Source organism: Amblyomma americanum, chromosome 2, assembly GCF_052857255.1.
Source record: "Amblyomma americanum isolate KBUSLIRL-KWMA chromosome 2, ASM5285725v1, whole genome shotgun sequence".
Lineage (NCBI taxonomy): Eukaryota > Metazoa > Arthropoda > Arachnida > Ixodida > Ixodidae > Amblyomma > Amblyomma americanum.
This window is the reverse complement of record NC_135498.1, coordinates 32,375,394-32,401,749: the sequence shown is the minus strand read 5'-3', so window position 1 is coordinate 32,401,749 and position 26,356 is coordinate 32,375,394. Positions and strand designations below refer to the sequence as shown.

Below are 26,356 nucleotides of genomic sequence, written 5' to 3'. Positions count from 1 at the left end.
AGGTAGCCTGTATTATTCGCCTTGGCAGAATGACCTCTTGTCAGGACACTCTCCTTGAGCACCTCCTCCCTGCCTAGGCGGAGTACTCTTAACCTCCTTACCTTCAAGCACAGGGACTCAGACCAATGTTATTTTAATAAAACAAGCCGCGTTGGCTCAGGGGTTAAGGCGCGCGGATACTGAGCCTGTGGACCCGGTTTCAAACCCGGCTGCGGAAGCAGCGTTTCGATGGAGGCGGAACGCAAAAGGCGTCCGTATGCTGTGCGGTGTCTTTATACGCTAAAGATGCCCAGGTGGTCCAAATTGTTCCGGAGCCCTGCCCTACGGCGTCTATTTCTCCACTGACAACATTCTCAACCCTTCTCTCACGGCGCGGTTGAGGTGTCCATCGATAAGTGAGACAATTACCAATCTCTTTTCTTGAAACCAATTTTTTTGTAATAAATGTTTTCCCTTTCTGCCCATCGGGGCAGGCATTTGCTACGATCTGACAACGATTGAAACGGTTGGAGAGAGAAAGATGGGATATATTGGAGGGCTCTGGAATAATTTTGCACAGCACACTGACGCCTTTTGCGTTCCACCCTTTACAACTTCTGACTCCACCGTTCATTCCTGAATTCTATATTTTTAAAGTTAGTTATTTAGTCCTTATTTACTGGTTAACTTCGAGGTACAAAAAATGCTTTAGAATTCAACACGCGATTCTCAACGGCGCTCAGTTGGTTTCACTCCTCTATGAAACTGCATATTTTTTAAAATCCAAGTTACCTTCAACTGGGACACCCTGTATATAGCGAGCAAAAGCGGTTAAAGGTTGTTAGTAATACAGGACGACTGATCATAATGAGAGAGCCCATATAAAGCCTACGCGGATGACAGTTTGGTTAGGAATTCGAAGCAGTATCGAAATAAGTCAGCACCACGAGAGACCATAAGCGTGGAAATTGGGCGAGCATTCATTCTTTGGACACTTGATGGTTTCTTCCTGGTAGCCTGTCAAACGGAAGGACTGAAAAGAGTTTTGTTGGAAAGTTTTCGTGCGCTACGAGAACTCTTCGGACGCTAAAAAAAAAGAATTGTTTTTCGTACGGGAGGCTGCATACGAGAAGCAAAAAGCGAGAGAAAAACTAAAGTTTACTGTAGTTTCGCACGAAACTATTCTAGACGCTGCGAAATAAGTTAGCACTGGCTAAAAAATTCGTCCCCCCTTAGTTTAGTTAATAAGCGGCGCGATAGGAACCTTGATTGATCTTGTCGAATACTGACCCTTCATCGCCCAAATTATGAAATTATCAAAGGAAAACATAATTACCTACACATTAGGCTAGTTAATGTGCCTATACATTCAAAAGCAAATATCAAACTTTCCTTAGTGCCTCTATAATTAGCGAACTCGGTATGTTGCCACTTGGCTACATTTGGGATTTAGACCAATTTGTGCAGTTAGTCCGAGCTGTGTAACACAAAAAATGAAACGCCTCGTTGAAATCGAAGGACCAGAGACAAGAAAAATTTTCATGAAAAAAAGTCCCTATTTTCCCCGGAGCATTTGTCAGCAAACGAGAGACGAAGAATGGCTTAACGCTGGCTGGAAGTCACCCATTCGCAGCCCCCTTTTTTTCGCACCGCTTACTCACAGCGACGTCAAACATCCTGACCCAAAAGCGCTGGCTACTGAGACCATGTCGACCTCACACTTTTCATCCAGACTCTATGTATAAATGAGTACACTTCTTGTAAACGGTAAGTCGCGAATTCGTCACACTGTGCGTAGAAGGGCTAAAACATCCAGCTTTTAGCTTAATAATAATAATAATAATAATAATAATAATAATAATAATAATAATAATAATAATAATAATAATAATAATAATAATAATAATAATAATAATAATAATAATAATAATAATAATAATAATAATAATAGGTTTTGGGGGAAAGGAAATGACGCACTATCTGTCTCATTTATCGTTGAACACCTGAACCGCGCCGTAAGGGAAGGGATAACAGGGAGTGAAAGAAGAAAGAGGTGCCGTAGTTAAGGGCTCCAGAAATTTCGACCACCTGGGGCTCTTTAACGGGCACTGCCATCGCACAGCATACAGGCCTCTAGAATCTCGCCTCCATCGAAATTCGGCCGCCGCGGCCGGGATCGAGTCCGCGTCTTTCGGGCCAGCAGCTGAGCGCCGTAACCACTGAGCCACCGCGGCGGCCTGATGAAGTTCCCCTCAGCATGAAGCTCTGAAAGAAACTGACGTTGTTCTGGACTTAGTCGATTATCAGATAAAATTGGGATTGTTATAGACTGGTCTATAGGCAACAGACTATCTACAGTCTATGGATTGTCTAAGATGATAGGCAAGTAAGGCTGTTATAGACTTAAAGCTATACATCGTCTAGGGACAGAAGGAATTTAAGGCGGTTCTAGACTTTATAGATAGTCTATGCACTTTATATGCTCAAAAGGCAATTAAGGCGGTTATAGTGTTCACTCTATAGATAGTCTATAGACTGTCTACAGACAACAGGACTTTAATGTTGTTATAGACTTTAGTATATACATGGTCTATAGACCATCTATAGACAAATGAGTTGAGTTATATACTTTAGTCTATAGATGGTCTATAGACTGTCTATGGACAAAAGTACACAAGGTGGTTATAGCCTTTAGCCTATAGATAGTCTATTAACCGTCTATAAGCAGAAGGAAGTTAAGGTGGTTATAGTCTTCAGTCTATACAGGGTCTATAGACTGTTTATAGACAACCTATAGACTGAAGACACCACCTAAATTTCCTAATGTCAATCGATGATTTATAGACTGTCTATATAGAAAAAGCAATTAAGGCGATTATAGACTTTAGTCTACAGATTGTCAATAGATTGTCTGTAGTCAAAAGGAGAAGTTTAAAGGACGGCTATAGAATCTATAAAAAGTCTATAGTAGTCTATAGGCGATTTTTGTAAGGTAACTGCGAGGAAAAGTGCTTGAAGTAATTTACCGCAGATATAGACGCGTTCAACATGATCCGAATACGCGTGTCGTCAATTGCCAGCTCCAGCCACGTGAGCCTTTAATCAATGAAGCCAGAAGGTGGGACGCGCTTCTGTTAAAACAAGTTTATTAGGGCTTTATCGACCTTCATTCCTTAAATAACTCGCTGGTGATACACATATAAAAATGCTTCGGGAAGAGAATGTATCTTGCAGTTAAACAGGGCGGAAGAAATGGCTTCTTTAAGAGATGTGCATACTTGCGGCCTTAATTCAAGGTGACGTTGACGTTGGCACAAAACATGGTGCCTCTGTCGCCAACACTTCTGAGCCGGAGGATCCTTTCTCCCTGCAGACAGCAGACAGACAATAAGGCGAATAAACGGAGTTCATTGAAATGAAGCTAAGGCTGGCAGGCCCATACCCAACGATTGTGGGCAAAAGCTATTTTGAGCGGGAAACCTTTTATGAACGCAATTTTTTTCATATAATGCAAGATTTCACTATAGCAGTCGATGTATCCGCAGATCACCCGACGGCGGTCTTGAATTTTTTCTATTAACGTTTTTACTATCGCCCATTGGTTTTATATTTCAGTCTTAGCTGTTAGATGCGATCGATAGAAACATTTTAAAAGAAAGGTTTTGCTACATAGCAAAAGAATATACCATTACCTTCAATGTTAACACGTGATTATCTTATGATTTTTCGGACTTTCAAAACCTTTGTCCGAGAATGTTGGACATGTGTAGAGTTGAGTTTTCACCCTATCCTTACAGTACGGAAACACGAGCATGAAGCGTTAAGGCATGCATTTCTTTCAGATGACACGCACCTTGGATTAAAACTTAGAGCACGGCACTATTCGTTCACTCTGAGGAACAATATGGTATGCTAAGAGGTTCAAGAAAAAACAACAAAAATGATGGCCTCGAATGATGATGTAGGAACGAACAGAGTAAGCCGTAACACATCTGTTCTTACAGCCCACCTTTTTGTCTAGTCTATATAATATACCGTGCAAACATTTTTATTGTCCTTATTCAGAAATTTTAGTTTTCGTACGTCTGAAAGGAACGTATAATACCAGAAAATTAAAAACTTGCTCTGGAGCGTTGGTCCGCTTGCAAAGTATATGCGCGCTGTCGTGCAGTGAAGTGAAAATATATGAAATATATAAAATATATGAAAAAAAAGCGTGTGAGCATTTAAAAACCATCGGCGCAAGTTCCTAAGTAGAAAAAAAGAAAACCAATGTCCGAAATAGATTAATTGATGCACGATAATCCTACGCTTGGTTTTAACACGACCTGCAATGAAGACGAACTGACCTCAGACAAAGCGCCTCCCGGGAAATACAAGCTAGAGACCCCGCACTTGAGCACACGTTGCATCACACGCCCCACTTACAGGGTTCACAAAGTCCGGAGCGGGGATTTCCATGGTCCAGGTGTACCTCTTGTTCTCGACCAAGGGACACTTAAGAAGGCGATGACACAGGTTGTATTCGAGGCCGGGAAAGGGCATCATAATATCGGCCCACGAACTGATCGTAGCGTCAAGGAAGAAATCGGTGGTGTTTTGGCCTGCGACAGACGCAAAAAGTTGTGCGCGTTAATAGCAGAGATCGAAGCGCTCCAGAATGAAACAAGTAAAGCTGAACATATTCAAACATCGATTTTGCATATCCACAATCTCATCCAAAAAATGGATGATATTCAATCGGATTGGATCGCTTTGTCCACTAATATCGATCAGTGAACCTTCTTGAACAAACATAGCACTTACTACCTTCTTTTACGGAGAGGAGAGACGAGGCGGTGAAGAGAAGTGGTAAAATCTTAACTCGGAGCCCCTTGGGGAAAGATACATTTTAATACATGCGAACAGGAGCAGTATTTCCTGTGGCAAATCAGCCCACTTCATTCTGCATGACCAGCCAAAATATCTTTACTTCCTCTTGTCCTTCTGTTCCAAGTCGACTATCATGCTCTTTTCGTAAAATGGCGGGCTATCAGTAAATGTGAATATAAAGCTAGACCGCTGACAACATCGTGAAACCCAGCTTTTAATTTTTTTTACCCGGTTAATGATATGACGAGGGAAAGAAAATTGTGCTGCACAGTTTTCGGTGCTGCTTATAAGCCTACTTCCAGGAGAGACGAAGATGGCAGGTGCCAAAATAACAACGTCGACGATGTTTGTTTTACTTGTGTTACACTAGCTAGTACGGTTAATTGCTCTGAACACAATGTGTACAGACGGCGTTATGGCTGTTATTTACCGTAACCATTGTGCAGAAACACTTTGAGAAGAATTGGTTACGTTGAGAGTCATTGTGGTCGTTTGCTATTCTTTAAAATGAGTGACGTAAGTTAGGCGCGTGTGATATCGGGGAAAAGAGTGCTCAGGTCGCTTGCATAGCGATCTATGGGCATATTGGTGCGACGAGGCCCAGCTATGGCCTCGTTTTGCTAGCCCACATTAGGAAACCACGAGCACATTAGAAAAGACCGAGTCCCACTTTCACCTTGACAAGTGTGTAGCCTTGAGTCACCGGCCGATAATTAAGCTGTGCGCTTCAATTGCAGCCCGCGTGTGCTGGAGAGTTGTCCCAAATAATAAGTAGCAGCAGCCGATCAATTTGGTAGCCGCAGTTTCTTGAACAACGGCTCTGGACTCTATACTATAGTGAAAGTAAACACAGGAGTGCAACCTGAGACATCCTACTCGTTTTAAAATGATATGATTACTACGTACATTCGTGAATTTAGCGGTGAGTAAATTAGCTGTTGCGCTACTTACTAGAAAATGAGAAGTTTCTGACAGCGTACAGAACTTGCCTGAAGTGAACACAAACTTGATCTGGATGGTAGTGTTACGGTCGAGGATGCAGGAATCGTAGTTGCACGACCCGATTTGGAGCGACAGGTCCTTGGAAAGGCAGCCTGCAGGAAAGGCTGAAGTGCCACGTATGGTATGTGCTCAAGTACCTGTCATATGAATAACTTACTGGTGGAGACAAGGAAAGAAATGAGAAGATGCAGACCAGGTGGATAACGCTGATAACAATGGGGTGGCATTTTTGTTGGCATATAAATTTATTTTGCTTTTTGTTTTCTATTGTGCAGCGAGTACGTAACATTCACTGCTCAAGGTCAGAGCAGACAGACAGAGCAGTATACTGGGGGTCTAAAATTTAATATGCAGAAAAGCAAACTAATGTTCAACAGTCTCGCAAGAGCACAGCAGTTCACAATTGGTAGCGAGGTGCTGGAAGTGGTAAGGGAATACGTCTACTTAAGGGCAGGTAGTGACCGCAGATCCGAATCACGAGAGCGAAATAACTAGAAGAATAAGATTAAGGTTTAGCGCATATGGCAGGTTCCTTCAGATCATGAATGGCAGTTTATCAACATCCTTCAAGAGAAAAGTATACAACAGCTGCATCTTACCGGTACTCCCATACGGGGCAGAAACGTGAAGGCTAACAAATAGGGTTCAACTTAAGTTAAGGACAACTCAGCTAGCTATGGAAAGTAAAATGATCGGTGTAACTTTAAGAAAGACAGGAAGAGGGCAGAGTGGGTGAGAGAGCGAACGCGAGTTAATGAAATCTTAGACGAAATCAAGAGCAAGGAATGGGCTTGGGCAGGGCATGTAATGTGACTGCTAGATAACCGCTGGTCCTTGAGGGTAACGGAGTGGAAGAGTAGCAGAGGGCGGCAAAAAGTTAGGTGGTCGTATGAGATTAAGAAGCTTGAGGGGATACAGGGGGGCCACAGCTGGCACAGGACAGGGTTAACTGGGTGGATATGGTAGAGGCCTTTGCCGTGCAGTGGGCGCAGTTAGGCTGATTATTATTATTATTATTATTATTATTATTATTATTATTATTATTATTATTATTATTATTATTATTATTACTTTTCAAACCGTGCTCACGACGGCCGCGTTACAGTTCGAACGGAGGAAAGAGACGACCGCCCGGCTAGTCCCTGACCATGGACTCGTTCTGAACTACGCAGAAAATCGTAAGCTATACGTTTCGATAACAGCATGTCTGCAACTAAACATCTGTGATTAAGGAACCTTTCCAACATTTACTTACGTACCATTTTGCGTTGATCCTTACGCATTGTCATGATTTATTTCATACGCAAAAAAACAACAGCCAAAGTCTTTCGCGGGTGCTAACCAACAATGATTAGAGACGCCGGGCACCTGTAAACGACATAATGACATATCTAAGGAATTTTACACTCTGAATGCGAACTGAAAAATCAGGTTCAGGCTAGCTGCAGGCATTTATCACAGACAGACAGAGAGACACAGACCGGCCGTGGCAGACGGACGGACGGACGGACAGACAGACAGACAGACAGACCGACAGACAGACAGACGGACGGACGGACGGACGGACGGATGGACGGACGGACGGACGGGCAGACAGACAGGCAGGCAGGCAGGCAGGCAGGCAGGCAGGCAGGCAGGCAGGCAGGCAGGCAGGCAGGCAGAGAGACAGACAGACAAAAAGTATGGTGGGGCAGCCAGAAAAAGAATGTAAACCAATATGCCCCTGCCTGTGCCAAGACAGAAAGACAGACAGACGGACGGACGGACGGGCAGACAGACAGACAGGCAGGCAGGCAGACAGACAGACAGGCAGGCAGACAGACAGACAGACAGACACACACACACACACACACAGAGAGAGAGAGACAGACAGACGGACGGACGGACAACGGACGGGCGCGCACACGCACGCACGCACGCACGCACGCACACACACACACACACACACACACACACACACACACACACACACACACACACACACACACACACACACACACACACACACACACACACACACACACACACACACACACACACACACACACACACACACACACACACACACACACACACACACACACACACACACACACACACACACACACACACACACACACACACACACACACACACACACACACACACACACACACACACACACACACACACACACACACACACACACACACACACACACACACACACACACACACACACACACACACACACACACACACACACACACACACACACACACACACACACACACACACACACACACACACACACACACACACACACACACACACACACACACACACACACACACACACACACACACACACACACACACACACACACACACACACACACACACACACACACACACACACACACACACACACACACACACACACACACACACACACACACACACACACACACACACACACACACACACACACACACACACACACACACACACACACACACACACACACACACACACACACACACACACACACACACACACACACACACACACACACACACACACACACACACACACACACACACACACACACACACACACACAGAGAGAGAGAGAGAGAGAGAGAGAGAGAGGCAGGCAGGCAGACAGACAGAGAGACAGACAGACAGGCAGGCAGATACAGACAGACAGACAGACAGACAGACAGACAGACAGACAGACAGACAGACAGACAGACAGACAGACAGACAGACAGACAGACAGACAGACAGACAGACAGAGAGGCAGGCAGGCAGGCAGGCAGGCAGACAGGCAGGCTGACTGACTGACTGGTGGGTGGCGTTGTTTGTGACAAACTTCTTTGAACCCAAGCTCCAGGCTTCAGCACTCAGCTCCAGACGAATACACAGCCGCAATATTGGCGAATAGTATTTCATTCAGAATTCTTTTTTCTCACAGAAAAATAAGAACAGAATATTAATTTCAGTACCGACCTGTCGGCGGTTCACAGCACTTTTCGTACTTGATGTCTGCGCGATCGCCAAGGGCCAACCCGAAGAAGAGCACGGCAGCGGCCAAGAGAACCATCCTTGACAACGGCGATCCTGTATTCTAGCCCTTTGGCGGCTCGGGCACAAGAGAGCCGTACAGTATTGCACACTGCTACAGCTACTGCAATGAAGCCAGATGCAGACACTCATGTGCTTTGTATGCCATTATCGCCAACGCTAATATTCACAGTCGTTCGTATCATTGTGCTATCGCGCAATCTAATCGGATAATTTCCGTGCGGTTCGCTGGGAGTCTACGCGAAATAAATGCCTCCTTGCAGCTTGTGCAAGCCGATATAAAAAGTGTAAGCTGAACTATGCTTATGCACAGATGTAGACGTACGATCTTCTGTTCAGAACGCCATTTTCAAGCAAGTTTATTTTCAAGTAAAAAAAAAAACACATCGGCCATACTACTTTAATTTTGCAACAAACTTAGAATAACATCGCAATAGCGAAAGAAAAGTGCTATCCTTTTTTTCCCCTGAAATAAAGCAGGTTACGCCCCGTGTGGAAGCCAATAGACAGGACACATCAGATGCGTAGTTCTCATCAGCTGGAGTTTTCATCACACCACTAACGGCGCTTTCCGTCACGCATCATCATTACTACTTCTAAAAAAATGCTACTACCGCCTGTTGGGCTTCGAGGGCACGTATTTCGTGACATCATCGCATTGATTTAGCCCCGTGGTGGTCGACTTTGATGGATAAGCCGGCATTGGCACGACATTTCAGTGTGAGCGCGCCTATTTCTAGCGGGGTCGTTGTTCTCGCCAGTGCGCATGTGGATTTTGACATCTGCCTGGATCGAATGTCTTCCCTTTTCGGCAATTCATCCACGTAGGTAGCCTGTATTATTCGCCTTGGCAGAACGACCTCTTGTCAGGACACTCTCCTTGAGCACCTCCTCCCTGCCTAGGCGGAGTACTCTTAACCTCCTTACCTTCAAGCACAGGGACTCAGACATATGTTATTTTAATAAAACAAGCCGCTTTGGCTCAGGGGTTAAGGCGCGCGCATACTGAGCCTGTGGACCCGGTTTCAAACCCGGCCGCGGAAGCAGCGTTTCGATGGAGGCGGAACGCAAAAGGCGTCCGTATGCTGTGCGGTGTCTTTATACATTAAAGATGCCCAGGTGGTCCAAATTGCTCCGGAGCCCTGCACTACGGCGTCTATTTCTCCACTGACAACATTCTCAACCCTTCTCTCACTGCGCGGTTGAGGTGTCCACCGATAAGTGAGACAATTATCAATCTCTTTTCTTGAAAAAAATTTTTTTTTTTGTAATAAATGTTTTCCCTTTCTGCCCATCGTGGCATGCATTTGCTACGATCTGACAACGGTTGAAACGGTCGGAGAGAGAAAGATGTGCTATAGTGGAGTGCTCTGGAATAATTTTGCACAGCACACTGACGCCTTTAGCGCTCCACCCTTCACAACTTCTGACTCCACCCTTCATTCCTGAATTCTATGTTTAAAAAGTTAGTTATTTAGTCCTTATTTATTGGTTAACTTCGAGGTACAAAAAATGCTTTAGAATTCAACACGCGATTCTCAACGGCGCTCATTTGGTTTCACTCCTCTATGAAACTGCATATTTTTTAAAATCCAAGTTACCTTCAACTGGGACACCCTGTATATAGCGAGCAAAAGCGGTTAAAGGTTGTTAGTAATACAGGACGACTGATCATAATGAGAGAGCCCATATAAAGCCTACGCGGATGACAGTTTTGTCAGGAATTCGAAGTAGTATCGAAATATGTCAGCCCCACGAGAGACCATAAGCGGGGAAATTGAGCGAGCATTCATTCTTTGGACACTTGATGGTTTCTTCCGTGTAGCCTGTCAAACGGAAGGACTGATAAGAGTTTTGTTGGAAAGTTTGCGTGAGCTACGAGAACTCTTCGGACGCAAAAAAATGAAAGGAATTGTTTTTTGTACGGGAGGCTGCATACGAGAAGCAAAAACCGAGAGGAAAAGTAAAGTTTACTATACCTACACATTAGGCTAGCTAATGTGCCTATACATTCAGAAGGAAATATCAAACTTTCCTTAGTGCCGCTATAATTAGCGAACTCGGTATGTCGCCACTTTGCTACATTTGGGATATAGACCAATTTGTGAAGTTAGTCCGAGCTGTGTAACACAAAAAATGAAACGACTCGTTGAAATCAAAGGACCAGAGACAAGAAAAATTTTTATGAAAAAAAAGTCCCTATTTTCCCCGGAGCATTTGTCAGCAAACGAGAGACGAAGAATGGCTTAACGCTGGTTGGAAGTCACCCATTCGCAGCCCCCTTTTTTTCGCACCGCTTACTCACAGCGACGTCAAACATCCTGACCCAAAAGCGCTCGCTACTGAGACCATGTCGACCTCACACTTTTCATCCAGACTCTATGTATAATTGAGTACACTTCTTGTAAACGGTACGTCGTGAATTCATAACACTGTGCATTGAAGGGCTAAAACATCCAGCTTTCAGCATAATAATAATAATAATAATAATAATAATAATAATAATAATAATAATAATAATAATAATAATAATAATAGTAATAATAATAATAATAATAATAATAATAATAATAATAATAATAATAATAATAATAATAATAATAATAATAATAATAATAATAATAATAATAATAATAATAATAATAATAATAATATAATAATAACAATAATAATAATAATAATAATAATTGGTTTTCGGGGAAAGGAAATGACGCAGTATCTATCTCATTTATTGCCGGACACCTGAACCGCGCCTTAAGGGAAGGGATAACAGGGAGTGAAAGAAGAAAAAGGTGCCGTAGTGGAGGGCTCCGGAATAATTTCCATCACCTGGGGATCTTTAACGTGCACTGACATCGCACAGCACACGGGCGCCTTAGCGTTTTGCCTCCATCGAAAGGCAGCCGCCGCGGTCGGGTTCGAACCCGGGAACTCCGGATCAGTAGCCGAGCGCCCTAACCACTGAGCCACCGCGGCGGGTAAGCTTTCAGCTTTAGACGTAGGATCTGGTGTAGGCCTAAAGGTAAATCGCTTTCTGGCGCAAAGGCATACAAGACAAGTGCAGCGCTTTTACGTTTCTCATGCCCGACCGTGAGAAGATAAGTGCACGGACAGCTCCCATCTCTTCCTACAATTGGAAGTAGAATGCATCAAGCAAACGCACATTTTTCTGTGAATCGCATACAACCACATGCTAGGTATCTTATCTTAAGCAAGATTTGTGCAGCTGCATTTAAGCTACGTTTTGATAACACTGCCAGTGCTACGCCTGCAGGCAACCTACGCCTCCATCTCTGGCATCAGCGCATCACTGACGACAGTTGTTTGTCAGGGGACCATGCGACTATGAACCCACCCATCATATCGGCCGATAGCTGCGTTGACAGAGCAGTGACGTAATGTTACAAGCGCTTGCAGCCTTCTGCGAAACACCTACATGATTACCGGCTGCATCTCATCCTTTTCACGCAGTCTTGTCATATTTTAATGTGAAAGCATTATACTGCTCATCAGGAGCGGAACCCGGCATCGGTGTTGACCAGCAATTGACGTCACCGTAGCATCCCAGCTGAGGAAAATCCCAGCTGAGGAAAATCCCAGCTGACGTCACCGTGGCATCAAAGAAAAGAAAAATATATCCCAGGACTCCCACCTTGCGAGGCGAGAATGCAATCCATAGGCCAAGAAACCGCGTCGCTTCTTGGCCAACAATATTGAACCTAGGATACGCAGTCCGCTACGACTGAATGCTAATGAGTAGCTGTGTCAATAAAGAGGAGGGGAAAGAATAAAAATAAAATGAAAAGAAATAAACAATGGCAACAATTCTTTTGCATTCAAAACGCATAATTAGTCTTAACATGCCTTCCGTAATTTTTAATATTACTTGTATTGGTGCTACTGCCACAATGTCCCTTTTCATCTGAAAAAGTCTGAAGCTTTCTTCCGATAAAGACCACTGCTCTGTGTCATTTGTCACATGCACTATAACATTTCGCATTTCAACATAACTGCCGTAGCGACATTCTTGCCTGGCTTATGCGGCTTGTTATGCATTTTAGTTGCGTTGTCGACAGTTCATGGCTGATGAATGACGGCATGCAGTCGGCTCCTTGCGTTGGCTGCGAAGTTATTTAAAAAAGCGGTTGTTTTTTGTAACATGAAATTTTATCAGCTCCGATTCTTGGTGAATTCAAGCGAAAGCTGTCCTGAATTTCCGAGCTGTAGTGTCTCAAAAACGAGGGGCGATGAACGCGATGGACACACACAGCGTTATACATCGCTGTTCAGAAACCGCGTGCATTCTAACTGTGCTGAACTACTGTGAATACGATATCAACTGCAAAATGAACCAATGGGTATAGTTAATGGCAATGGTTAAGAGCGCAGAAATGTGTGCTTCCAGTTCTATTGGAGAATGTCATCGAAATGTGGAACAAAGCGATCACGGTTGATGGTAAGCAGGTACCATGCAGCTCATTTTACCACGGGAAGGACGATATCTGCCTTTCGTTGCTTTGAGCTCGAGTGTGCGTGACGCGTGCATTGTTGGGAATTTGCTCACTTAAATGTGCTGTAAATGACTTCAGGCTACGAATGAATGCGCTTCGAGCTATCACCATTAGCATTTTAAAGCTTAAACTGACGTCTGTAAACGTGGTAAATGTTCTAGCTTACTTTGTCAGCTGTTGTATTATTATCTGTGGTCTTCCAGCCTTTATAAGGACCCTCGTATTTCAATTCAATTCAATTTTATTCAACATCTTGAGGAAGGGCCTTATTCTCGAGCGGCTGGCCTCGAGATTGATTGGCTACAGCTGTTACCGCATTAAGATGGGCGCCGTACGCTCCCGAGATGACGATATACACGGCACTGGCCAATAGTGTGAGGTCAAGCGAGCTTGTCGGGCTGCAGGCCTACGACTGCAGGCCTGGTCGCAAAAGCTGCAGGATATTCGTCACTGCAGGCAGCCGCCGCGGTGGCTCAGTGGTTATGGTGCTTGGCTGCTGACCCGAAAGACGCGGATTCGATCTCGGCGGCGGCGGTCGAATTTCGATGGAGGCGAAATTCTAGGGGCTCGTGTACTGTGCGATATCAGAACCCCAAGTGGTAGAAATTACAGGAGCCCTTCACTAGGGCGTCCCTCATAGCCTTAGTCGTTGTGGGATGTTAACCCGCCATAAACCATAAACCAAACCTTCCTGTTAAGTTCTTTACGCAAGCATGGCTTATGCCAAAAAGCTCGCTTATTCTTCCTAATCGCATAAGTGGCCTGAACTACGTGCTGTCTCGTCTCTCTACATAGAGTCGCCATCCGGGAGAAACCCAAGTCACACGTGTTGATTCGAATAAAGCTCACCTATACGGGGCAGAAACGTGGATGCTAACGAAAAGGGTTTAGCTTAAGTTAAGGACAACGCAGCGAGCCATGGAAAGAAAAATGATAGGTGTAACGTTAAGAGACCGGAAGCGCCCAGAGTGGGTGAGGGAACAAACGCGGGTTAATGACATCCTAGTCGAAATCAAGAGGAAGAAATGGGCTGAAATCAAGAGGAAGAAATGGGCTTGGGCAGGGAATGTGATGCGAAGGCAAGATAAGGCATACAGATAAGGCAAGGCAAGAAGGCAAATATTAAGTGGTATATTAGGTGGCCCTTAAGGGTAACGGAGTGGATTCCAAGAGAAGGCAAGCGTAGTAGGGGGCGGCAGAAAGTTAGGTGGGCGGATGAGATTAAGAAGTTCGCAGGCATGGGGTGGGCGCAGCTGGTCAAGGACAGGGTTAATTCGAGTGACATGGGAGAGGCCGTCGTCCTGCAGTGGGTGTAGTCAGGCTGATGATGACATCAGAATCCTGCCTGACTCGCCCAGGGGCTTCGCCTGCCAAGGCGCGAGTGTCGCGTGCTCCATGTGCACGCCGGAGTGGGCATAAAGAGGGAAAGAGGAAAAGAACGCGGACATCTCCTCGCCGGTTCGCCTGTCATCAGTTCGCATCCATCTGTGAATTCATGACGCAAAAATATTAAGTACACATTGCCCTGTGTCTGCGCTCCGCCCATTGTTTTTTCTAAGTGATCGCAGCGGTGGTTAGTGATTTGAACATCCACCTCGTATCCGGTAGGTGCGGGGTTCGATCCCAGCGCCGCCGTGCACCGGCCAGTTTCCAATGGGTTGCAGCTTTTCTGTGCTCGGCTTCTCTGGGCTGAAATTCTTAGAAAATGAGCCTTTGACCTGGCCTTGTGCAAAGAGAAACGCCTTATGTCAAGGAGCTCCTTTACCAAACCTGTCCTTGCGTCAATGAAATTCCTCATCATAATCATCATTAACATGAAGTTCCCTCCAACTTAACACTTGCAGTGTACAAGCGGGTTCGAAGTGGCCAGTTGTTTTCTTGCTCTATAGTTTTGCATGCTCACAGCCACCCCAATCAAAGTCGAAGCTTTGAAGTTATCTTAGCTGCAGTTAATTTTTCTGAACTTCAACATGGCGGCCGAGCTGTGCAGAAACGTGTTGTGTAGCCTCAGCGTCAAACGAAACGCGAACTGAAGAACTTTGACCAGAAGATAAAAGTGTGAGGCTCCGTAGAGGAAATACAATCAGGGCGGCCCATTAATACTTCTATGCAAGGGCCTGCGTTTCGTTGCAAATGCTCCAGTAGTCAGCATCCCTCCTCTAAAATTCTTTCGTATTACTCTCCTCGCTTCAGCTGTCTTATCTGCATTTCATTTGACGCTGACAGTATACGTGCCTGTTGCTTCGTTTGTAAAGTGCTTGACGCTCTTTTCGGTATTTACAGTTCGAGCTTCGACTCGTCGCCTAAGCCGAAGTACAGAAGTGCTTTCCAGTAAGCCCGTGATAACGTGAAAAATAGGCCGAATCGACACTGGATTAGTCCGCTAATCGCAGGTAAAGCCTCCTTCGAGCACTCCTGGAAACCTGTATCGCTGATGACACTGCGTCCCCCCCTACAAAAATTTCTTTAGACAGTCTATAGACCGTCCATAGACTTTTGTCTATAAAGTGTATAGACTCTCTATAGACAAACTCTAGAGAACAGTCTATAGGCAATACAAATCCTATAGACAGTCTAGACAATTGATAGATTTATGGCCATAGACTTAATAGATTTTTGTCTATAGGCAGTCTATAGACTATGAATAGAGAAAAAGAAATATCTAAAAGAAGGCACTAGAGTCTATAAGAAGTCTAGAGACGATCTATAGACCAAGACCTCCTGCTGCCTCGGAAGTACTGCCGCATTCGCGGGCAGTTCATCATGCGTCATCTTCGTAGACAGACTGTCGTGGATGAACTCGCACCCAACCATTTGCCTGCTCCCATTCTGAGCTGTCTCAAGGAAAGTAGCCGGTTAGACTAACTTCAATATATTTTTTTATCTCTGTGGACCAATTCACCCGAATCGCTTACCTTCAGTGCATAATTGTCGTTGTGTTCCTTGGTTACATACCCAAAAATTCTGGACAAAAAAATTTTTGAGCGGTAAGCCGTTTATGAACGCATTTTTTTCATATAATGTAAGATTTCACTATAACGATCAATATGGGCGCAGGTCACCCGACGGCAGTCTTGTTATTTATTTCTATCCACGTTTTTGCTGCCGTTAAACGCGTTCCCCACTTGTTTTCTATGGCAGTCTTAACTGTTCGATGCGATTGATGGAAGCACTTTAAGAGAAATATTTTTCTAAATATCACAATAATGGACCATTACCTTTAATATTTCTCTAACAGTGTCTGTTGCAATTTTCAAAATTTTTGCCCAGGAAAGCTGGACTCGAATGTCCGCACACCCAGATATCCAGAACAAACGCATTTTTTCAACGGGAAGTTGTTCATGAAGGCATTTTTTTCGCTTCTCTTAAGATTACGCCATAATAATCAATATATCAGCAGACCAGTCTTCTGGAGGCTTGTATTTTTCTGCTATTTGTTAACGCGATAGCGTCAAAGGCCCCATTCTCCAGAAAATACCGAGTCGGCGTTGTCGGCATCAGCGCTGCGAGCGAAAAATCACGAGCATGACTCTGGCAAGTGGTGCCCAGAGAGCAACCTACAAGGCAGGCGGGCCACCTAGGTCATGTGACTTTGCGGCGTCATCACAACCTGTCCACCAGATAGTGAGCGAAAAGCCCACCCTGGCAGGTGGGCAGTTAAATTATTGATGGGTGGGCGGGAAGGTTAATGTGGGCCGCACTGCAGGGCCCATAGATGGCAGCACCTGCCATCGCAGTGCAGTGGCGTCTCGCTTAACCGCTGCACCACTGCGCCAGGAGCGGTATGAAGACTCCCAAGGACCTATGAATGTAAGGTAGGGAATGACCTTCTGGATATATGGGAATTGACCCAATATTTCTATCACTTCATGCCCTTCACGTGGAGCTTAAGTGTCCCCTCCAATTTTTTCCCCCATAAGTGATGTTACTTGAAAAGTACATCGGTCGCGTTTTTTTACGAGTTGGCGATAGCTGCCCCCCCCCCCCCCCCCTACCGTTCCTTGGAAGGCACCAAAGCAGATTCAGGTTGCCGATTTAGCTTTGCCGACTAACCGCACGCTCTGATAAACTGGCACTCATTTCAGTGTAACCCAGGTGGCAGCACATGCACGTCGCAGGCACAAGCAGTCCCCTGCTCTTTTGTGATTAATGCACATCGAGTACTCCGTTACCACTCGTTGCCATAACATTACTGTATGACCACCTTTTCTCCAAATTTACCGTTTTGTTATCTTTGCAGATTTTTTCCTGATGTGCTGCCTCATTATACTGCATACCGTCGATTTTCATTCACTACATCTGCTCCGTGTTTGAAATTCAGTCGCTTACATGTCCACAACTGCTGATAGTTCATTTTTATGTGTGCTGTGCGCTAAGTGTTGACATTCATAGGGCTTAGGACGTTGATAAATTTCTCTCTGAGTAGTTTGTCTAAAGGGCTTTTTTTCCCTTTGAAATGATCGACGCTTCGAACATGAATTATAATTCGCTTTTTTTTATATTTGTCCCTTCTCAATATGATCAACTAAAAAGCGAAGACACTCTGGTGAATCCGCACTGGAAAATGTTCAGTTGGAGAAGGTGGCCTAGACAGACAGTAAGCGCTTCCTTAAGCCAAACTTTTGTAGCATGTGATTTTATGGAAAACAAAAAGAAAGCAATGCAAATAAACGGAACGCTGGAGGGAAGGTGAGGTTATGCGTTGAGAATGCTGAAATCATAAACAGTGTTTATGAGGGAAAACAAAGACAAACACTCGCAGTCCATTTCATGACGACCAGAGGGGATGGAGAAATTGACAGGTTTTGTGGGAGGCGGATAGAGAGTAGGATTTGGAACCCGGGGTGCGAGAAAGGATTTATTTTCTCCCAAAACATTGGAGAAGGGATGCCATCCATGGTTATTGAGCATGAGTTCTTTATAATAAATTTCTTCCGGAATCACGCCAGCTTATTGGACGATGATCTTGGTCTTGGCGCACACGACAACGCCTTTGTCTCCTATGATACCAAACTGTACCGTGCTTTCCATCTGCAAAGAGGAAGAAGATAAAAAAAAAGAAGGCAGATTACGATCAGGAGAGGACTGCACGCCTTATTTAGGCGCAGTTAATTTTTGCACGTATTACGGAATTGGAGTGAACAGTTGCGTGTGCATTAATCTGCATAGCTCCGCAAAACCGTTTCGAGTATTCAGTGCGCTGAACCCGTCCTTCCTTGCCATGTAAAGACTGCTATGCCTTATTGAGGAATCTGCACAAATCACGCGGAAACAATTCATGGGACCTTTACAACTGTAACCTCTACCTACGCTTTGAACTTTTAATGGTTCCAGAACGAAGAGAAACACGTGCTCTTGGGGAAACGTTGGCAGAAGCCGCCAACGCTCCTTAAACCGAGAAAGCCGCATAATCCTTTTCACGGGCTGTATTAAGAATACGACATGATAAAGGTGTCTTCCATGTGCTGTATAAATACTGCTGTCGTGCACCAACTGCGCCGACTCCCTTTATGAGAATTTGCTAAGCTCGTCACACTATATATATCTTAACTAGTGCTTCCACTATAGCTACATTTGTTTGTAGTAAGATCCATCCTGTTACTCACAGAGACCTCCTATTTATATGTTGTGCGTATCAGATGCCATCCCCGAGTTGATATCACCAAGTTCATAATGCAGGTAATATGTGATGACATGAATTTCGCTCCCCTTCATAATTCGTTCTCCCCTTCACAATACCATAATGTTACACCTTCAGTTTTCTTGCCACCTTTCACTACACAGCCATCAGCTTTCCTTCAAGCTACTAGATAACGTAAGGATATCAGAGAATAAGCATAGTTTACTTTTCTTGAAAACTGTTGATTATGCCACAGATTACGCACGCCAGAAATTATTGAACCACGTAAGAGTTACTAACTCAGTAACGAAATTCTAAATCACTCCCCATTTTGCGGAATTGCCTACACTAATTCATGTTATGAACAACGACGTGTGAACTACACAAATTTTCTACTCTTACTTTCTATTCCCTGGGCCTCTAAATGAAAAATAACTAGTTTACAGTAGATACTTGAGAAGCTTGGATCCTTTCTGACCGTAATATAGTTTGAAAACTTAGACAAGGCGTGCCAGCGATTTAGAAACAAATTTTTTTTTTAAATTTCTGTCAAAAGTTTATAGTACGTTTGCGTTACCAAATTAATTACTAAACCCTAAAAGAGCGATACATTAAAGTACTTCACAGGCAAGCGTTTCTAGACCAATTTCACTAGACACGTTTTGCGTCAGCCTCCTTAATGTATTGCACAGAACATCAGGCGAAGTTCGCCTGTTCAGAATTCGTGTCAGGCCAACCGACCTTGTTTTTCAGGGCCCGTTTTTTGTAACAGTTTGCATTTCCATTCATTATTTTGCCTCATTTCGGTCTCTGTCAATTCGGGTCGTTAAATCTCACATATATTCTGCCCCCTTTGTCATTAGAAGTGACAGCTGTGATGTCGGCGGTCACAGCTTGCAAGCGTTGTCAGTCATGACTGGTATCAAAGGCGGAGCGTAACAACGTACCAGTAAATGTGGCAAAGTAGTGTATAAGAAAATGCTTATTAGGAAAGATGGTAAAATAATTTAATTCCCTTCTTCACTTAGGGGCGTACGTATGCGAAAACTTAGAGAGAAGGTGGGAGGTGCAGGGGTTATCCCCTTGGTAGTGACAGTTGGGAAGGCTGATGGGACGCTATATTTTGAGGCAGGGCCATGAACGCAGGAAAAAAAAAAGCGAAATTAAAGCAGCTTCGCTCAGATTCTTACTCACCTTTATCTGCTAGTGTCCTTGCTTTTCGAAATTGATACTTGCACTATTTGGGCATTTGTCAGAGCGTTATCTTTCGAACACGTTTGTTCATCAAATACGGCTGAAATTAAATCTGAAAACACCCGCCCGGCTTCGGCCAGTGCAGCGGCTCGGTAAGCAAGCAAGCCGTCGAAGCCGCAGTCGCACTGTGTGCACGAGGTATAAGCTGCAGCAGAACTTTCTGACGGGCTAGTTGGTACATCTCTATTAAACAGCGTGCGCTAACAGGACGTACACAGGAAACTTGGAGACAGAGGAAAGAAGCGCTTCTTTCCTCTGTCTCCAAGTTTCCTGTGTTCGTCCTGTTAGCGCACGCTGTTTAACGATCTATAAGTGACGAGCTCCACTCACATTAGGAACGAGCCGGGGCACAGCCACCTCTATGACGCCGCTGTAGGTTTGGCCTCTAGCCAGAGGACATTGAATCGAGCTTTTGCACAGGTCCCTCTCGAGGCCGGGGATCGGCAGCATCAAGCCGAATAGTTGGAACTTTGCGTCCAGCTTCGCCCTCTGGGAGTCTTGATCTGTGAAGGGTGCAAAAAATGGCATCTTGCGGAGAAGCTGTCCAAGTCAGTCTTTCATCTGCTGTTCCTCTGAACGCAAACTGAAGACAAGTGGGTTACTTCATTCGTTGCTAATAGCTGCAGCTCTTTCACTGCTCTCTACAGGCACCTTAATAAGGATGCGATACCAGTAAAGAAAACACTGTCCAATGGCTCATATGAATGAACCGGCACTTTTTGTCGCAGGTTTTTGAAAATGAGCCTGTATTAAAAATTATGAATTAGCCGAGCTGGTTCACGCTCCGTGCTCTTTTTAAACGAAAAGAACACAGGAAGGGTGTTGGCCTCTCTATTATTGAGCGCCCGTGCTGTTGCTAACTGCACAACCGTGATCGAATTCCCTCACCGAATTGAAGGTAGCAGTTACTATACTCATATCCATATCATTCCGAAAGGTGCAAATGGCTTTCTTTCGGCAATGTGACACACAAAGTGGCTCGAACTTGCAACACGTGACAAAGTTAATTGGGTCATCTTTATTTCTTATTTCCTTAATGCTAACTGTTGTCGTAGTGTGAAAATTTGCCCCTTTCTTCTTTTTAGACAGAAGCATATTGAACCTTACCTTGAATCTACTTTTTCATCCTGCTTTAAGAGATAGAATTTATACCTTCTGTCGGTTCTTTAGAATCGTATATTTTGTATTTTTGTCATTTTTAACATCTTCACGGTCGAATAGAATTTCAACGCCTTAGGTTTTTCTAAAGAACATATTTTGACGGCGAGCCGAATCTTACCTGAAATCAGAGAAAAGTGGATCTTGGTTGTTTTGCCGCGCTTGATGACGCAGGGGTCGGAATCGCACGGCTCGATTTGGGCCGAAAGGATTTTGGCCTGGCTGCCTGCAATTGAAGCGTAAGATGCTTTCAGATGACCTTCAGGCCACAAATAAGGAATGCTACATCATCAGTATGACTCCTCGCTTTGACTATGAGTATTCATGAGAGTTTATTATCTTTTATTTTGTATATTTCCTGCTTTGCGGTTTACAGTGTGCGTATTACGCGTTATGAATTGAGGTGGAAGAATATGCCGTCAAAGATTCTGAAAAGGTCAGCAAAGCCGTGTTACCTTGCTCTATACGCTCACGACCACCACATCACGTGAGACTAGATGATATGGCTTTGCTACAAGGAACGTGAACCGACACGAAGGTAATTCATAATAGAATCAGGAAGGAGGGTGGGCAGCTTTTGTACAATAGACGGCGCAGGCTTTGCGTCCCTGTTGAACAAGTCGGGGAGCCATGTCAAAGCAAATGATGTTGCTGCCATTATTACTTCACAAGAATTATCTGCTGCTCCTGCCCTACTGACTTAAGAAGCAAAGAAATGCTCTACTTATTCGTTTTCATGTAGATGCTCCTATTCTGCGAACTTTGCAGTTCTATTTTTACCATTCGGGCACATATTTTTTTTTTCCAGTGGTGGTTTACTTAGTGGAGTTTTAAACATCAGCGTTGTTCGCAGATTTGGGCAAATTGTGGGATTTGCGCAAGAGCCATAAGAGACGCACAGTGCCTCTTGCCGCGTAGGTTTCGTAGTGCGGTATGAGAATAACGTGGCATAAAGTCTTTGCAGTGGCTAGCGTAAGCGGCCTTGTCAGCCTGAACTGTCAGTGTCGTCAATCGTCAATTGGCTTCCCAAATTTCTTTCTTTAGTCTTGTTTTTATTGACGTCAGTATTCGCTGTAAAGCTTAGGAAATCTGGACTGGACGAGAGCACATAAAAGGATTCCCAAGAATACCGCGACCGGTCCTGATGCAGTTCCGGTAGTGTTGATTAGAGAGCTGGCTTCGCAACGTAAGTAGGAATTGTTCTAACTTATAGCACAAGTTTTTGGGAATAAGCAGGTACCAGAAGATTGGCTGCGCAGCAGACAAGGTTTAATTTAAAAAGAAAAAGGTGATGATTAAGCTAGAATTGACTCATACAGAACAATAGCGATAACGTCGGTTATATGCAGGCTTGCGGTGCAAGCTATCATAACTAAGCTGCAAATATAGATAGAGAATATGAAATAGAGGTAGGACTGCAAAATGAGTTTTAGCAGGGCAGACGTTTGGAGGACAATATACTTGCAGTAACAGAGTGTATCGAAATAGGTCTGACGCAAAACAGGACGCTATGGTTGGTTTTCGTAGACATAAAAGGCGCATATGAAAATGTAAGCCGTTTGAGGAATGGCTACAAAAAATGAATGGGAAAAGGTGGGCAACCCAAATATTCGGCTATTTGTGCAATGAAAACGCGGACACGCGATGGAAAAACAGGACTCCAAAGCTTACGACAGGCTACGAAGGCAACAACAGGGAAATGGAAGTTGTCAGGAACATCAAAAATAAAGTCCGCGAAACCAAGACGACTAAGTGGAGGCAAAAGATGGGAACAAAAGAATCAAAGCGTGAATAACGAGCTAGTTAGACCAAAATCCGGTAGGAAATGAAGTGTGATAGTTCAAGCGGCAGTACCCTTCTATTTCAGGCTACATCAGGTTGCCTTATAGCCAAGCAATATACAGGGAGATTTTTTTTTTATCCATGACATTTTTTATTCTTTTTAAAACTGCCATGGATACATCGGGGTGTTCTGTTGAGCTGGATTGTACAGCAAAGCGGACCAACCTGCCACATGTCTTTGAATATCACATCAAGGAGTCAACCTGCCAACTCAAGCAGTGCCTTCACCTCATGTCTAAGCAAGAGCACACGTGATGAGATCTGCATCACAGTAAGCTGGTTAATCTTCAAAGCTTGTACAACAGACCCGTATTGCACCAGTATCTGATTCCGGGTACCTACATTGAGCACTGTGCTGAACACAATGTCCATGACATTTTTCACATGAGGTGTGTTGCTGCGTAGTGTTTCTTGGTCTAAGATGCATTGCGCTGCGACAAACGTTTCAGTTACTCCGAGCTCTTCAAGATTCATTCGCAAACGTTCTGCAAGACCGCTCCATCTTCCGACCATTGATGGAACACCTTTGGTTACCACACACATAATACGCTCCCACTACTGTCCGGTACACTAAACATCTCTTCAAAGCACCGAAATCGTGTCCGCTTCTGTAGTGGGACCTTTTAACGAGACAATGTCCAGTAGTTCTTCTGTGGCGGTAAGATTTTTTCCTAGCCCCCTAATGAAGATATCTGACTGGGCGTTAGCTGACAGACGGCATAGCCTCAAAGCCCCCTAATGTTGAGGTTCTGAAAACCTACCAGGTAAATTTTTGGCGTCCGCAGCACCTCGCCTCCCTTGGAGCCGTCACTGTGCACGCGTCCGCAACGCTCACGATCACTATCGGAGCTCCTAGAGGACGCTGGCCTTGTGCATCAGTGGTATAGATACTATCAAATCAGTGACTCAGGTGGAGCAGTTGACGACAGGCCACTGTTAGACTAATCCCGTCTGTACATTTACAACACTACCACCACCACCACCACCACCACCACCACCACCGATACCTAAAGGTAAATGAGGCCGTCCAGGGAAGATGACCAGCACTTTAAACGCCGAGAAAGAAAGGAACAATCGGGCCTGGATTTATAACAGCAATACGCCCTATAGGGATGGGGTACACTAGGAAAACCGACGCCCCGTGCGACCTAGTTCAGAAATCTGAAAAGAAAGGACGCAAAGTTTCAAACGGTTAAGCACATCAGTGACGTGAGGCTGAGCTTCAAAGCTTGTCGCAATGGAGATCGCCGCTATGTCGGTCGCCTTTACGCGTTCGCCGGATCCGAGGTGCAAATGGGTGGACGGCAGAGTTTGAAAGTCGCATAGTGAGAAGCAAATGAAATAAGACTGCAATATACATGCACCATGGTTAATGGAATTTTATAACTACAATACTATCATGTTATTGGAAGACTAAGGGAGTTCTCGCCTCCGGCGGCTGCTTGACTCGAGGTGTAAAATGTTGTCAAAAAGTTGGAGTGGACACCTTAAGGGTACGGCCCGACTGCGTTAATTTTTTAATGCCCATAGATGCGGAATTGTTTATCCTGGACTTTACTTTTGTAGATCCCTAGGAGTCCTTATATCCACTTCTCGCGTGGTGGTGCAGAGGTTAAGCGATGCCCCGCTACCCTGCGATGGCAGTTGCTGCCATCGCCCCCAGGTTTCTCTTGATATAGGTTTCTCGGATATAGTGCGCCACCTACGATATAACGAACTTAGTGTGTTAGACTCGGATATAAGGAACATTTGGCTGCTAACGCATTCAAACGATCCATCGAGGGTTGCTAAAAAGATTTTTTAGCCCACTCGCCCGTCCAAGATGTGTTTTCTTTGTATTCTTTGTATATAGTGTCGGCACCACTTTACGGCGCTATGTAGTGCGAAACAAAGGAAATACTCAAAGGGCGTTTCGCCTTTCCTATGGACTGGTTGCTGGTTCATGATGCACATAGAACGTATGTGCTACAAATAAGAAGAACGCAAAAAATACCTCGAAAGTAAAAACGACTTCTTCATTAAAAAACAGAAAACTCCCGCAGAGTAGAACAGTTGTAAGTTTTGCTTTATCATTTCGGTTCTTCACGCGTCCGGTAACCGTTCTGCACGTTACTCTACTCCTTTCATTTTTTATTTTGAGGAAGAATTCGTTGAAGTGTTTCGGTAAGTCCTGCTTTATATATTTTTAATTAAGATCAAGCCTGTTTGCAGTAGTTCTCTTTGACAAGAAAGGCACAAAAATAAATTGTAGAATTAGATTAGCATGCGTGAAATGAGCTATTCACGCGGCAGCGACACCAGGGTAACAATGAGCTGGGTCTACTCACCACAGTCTTCGTAGGCGAAGTCATAACGCTGTCCCATGGCGAAGCTGAAGAGAGCGACGACAGTCACGACGCGAAGCATCCTTTAAAACGTTTGTCCGTCGATGGTGCCAATTGTTAGCGCGGCGCAGAACAACCTACTAGCGTCTGATCGTGGCACCACAGCCAGGCTCCGAAGTAGAGGGTGTTTGCCAGTCAGGTGCTAAAGATTCCACGGACCTATACTAATATCGAATGCGTCTGTCACGAGCTTTTATTGCAGAAATGTGCGTTATTCACAGAGCCAACTGCAATCGCTCACACGATACCGCGACAAATATAAAAACACACCTTATCGCCTTATGCCTTATGGCTTATCGTATTGACGGTCTATTCATCAAGGGACCACGTGTCCTGAAGGCCACCTGGCACCTCTGTCGAACGGCGGACAGTCGCTATCCAAGGGCGCCATGTTATCAATGCCGCGTAGAATATATTGCCTGGGATATAACTAAGAATCCTGGCAGCCTGTCTTGACTCGGATAGTATTTTTTGGAATAAAATGGTAAGGTGTGTATTTGTCAGAATATTGAAGATTGACTGCAGTCTCTGATAGTTTTCAGTCAGCGGATACGCTTGGCACTGCCATAATTGGAATTCCATCATTTGCTGTTGCTACCCAACCCTGGGCAGATATGAAACATGGTCCGAAACGTCAATTTGTTTTTACTTTGACTTGGTCAGTGACTGTA

General features: G+C 44.6%; 2 protein-coding genes across 3 annotated transcripts; both read right to left on the bottom strand.

Moving 5' to 3' along the window:
- Positions 1-3,114: 3,114 nt before the first annotated feature.
- On the bottom strand, positions 3,115-9,058 carry LOC144118446 (mite group 2 allergen-like Ixo r 2). Of its 2 annotated transcripts, none has more exons than XM_077651383.1 (4): positions 8,842-9,058; positions 5,832-5,957; positions 4,408-4,583; positions 3,115-3,346 (listed from the first exon to the last, which is right to left on the bottom strand). In XM_077651383.1, exons 1-4 carry the CDS (start codon positions 8,933-8,935, stop codon positions 3,266-3,268), a joined length of 477 nt encoding a protein of 158 aa, XP_077507509.1. In that variant the 5' UTR covers positions 8,936-9,058; the 3' UTR covers positions 3,115-3,265. The 2 variants fall into 2 exon arrangements, with proteins under 2 accessions (XP_077507509.1, XP_077507510.1); XM_077651384.1 differs by having other exon boundaries at positions 5,841-5,957.
- Positions 9,059-18,109: 9,051 nt separating this feature from the next.
- Positions 18,110-25,891, bottom strand: LOC144120933 (mite group 2 allergen-like Ixo r 2). The gene is made up of 4 exons (XM_077653754.1): positions 25,629-25,891; positions 21,581-21,685; positions 20,632-20,804; positions 18,110-18,458 (listed from the first exon to the last, which is right to left on the bottom strand). The coding sequence occupies exons 1-4, from the start codon at positions 25,705-25,707 to the stop codon at positions 18,378-18,380; spliced, it is 438 nt and encodes a 145-aa protein (XP_077509880.1). The 5' UTR covers positions 25,708-25,891; the 3' UTR covers positions 18,110-18,377.
- Between the last annotated feature and the right edge of the window lie 465 nt (positions 25,892-26,356).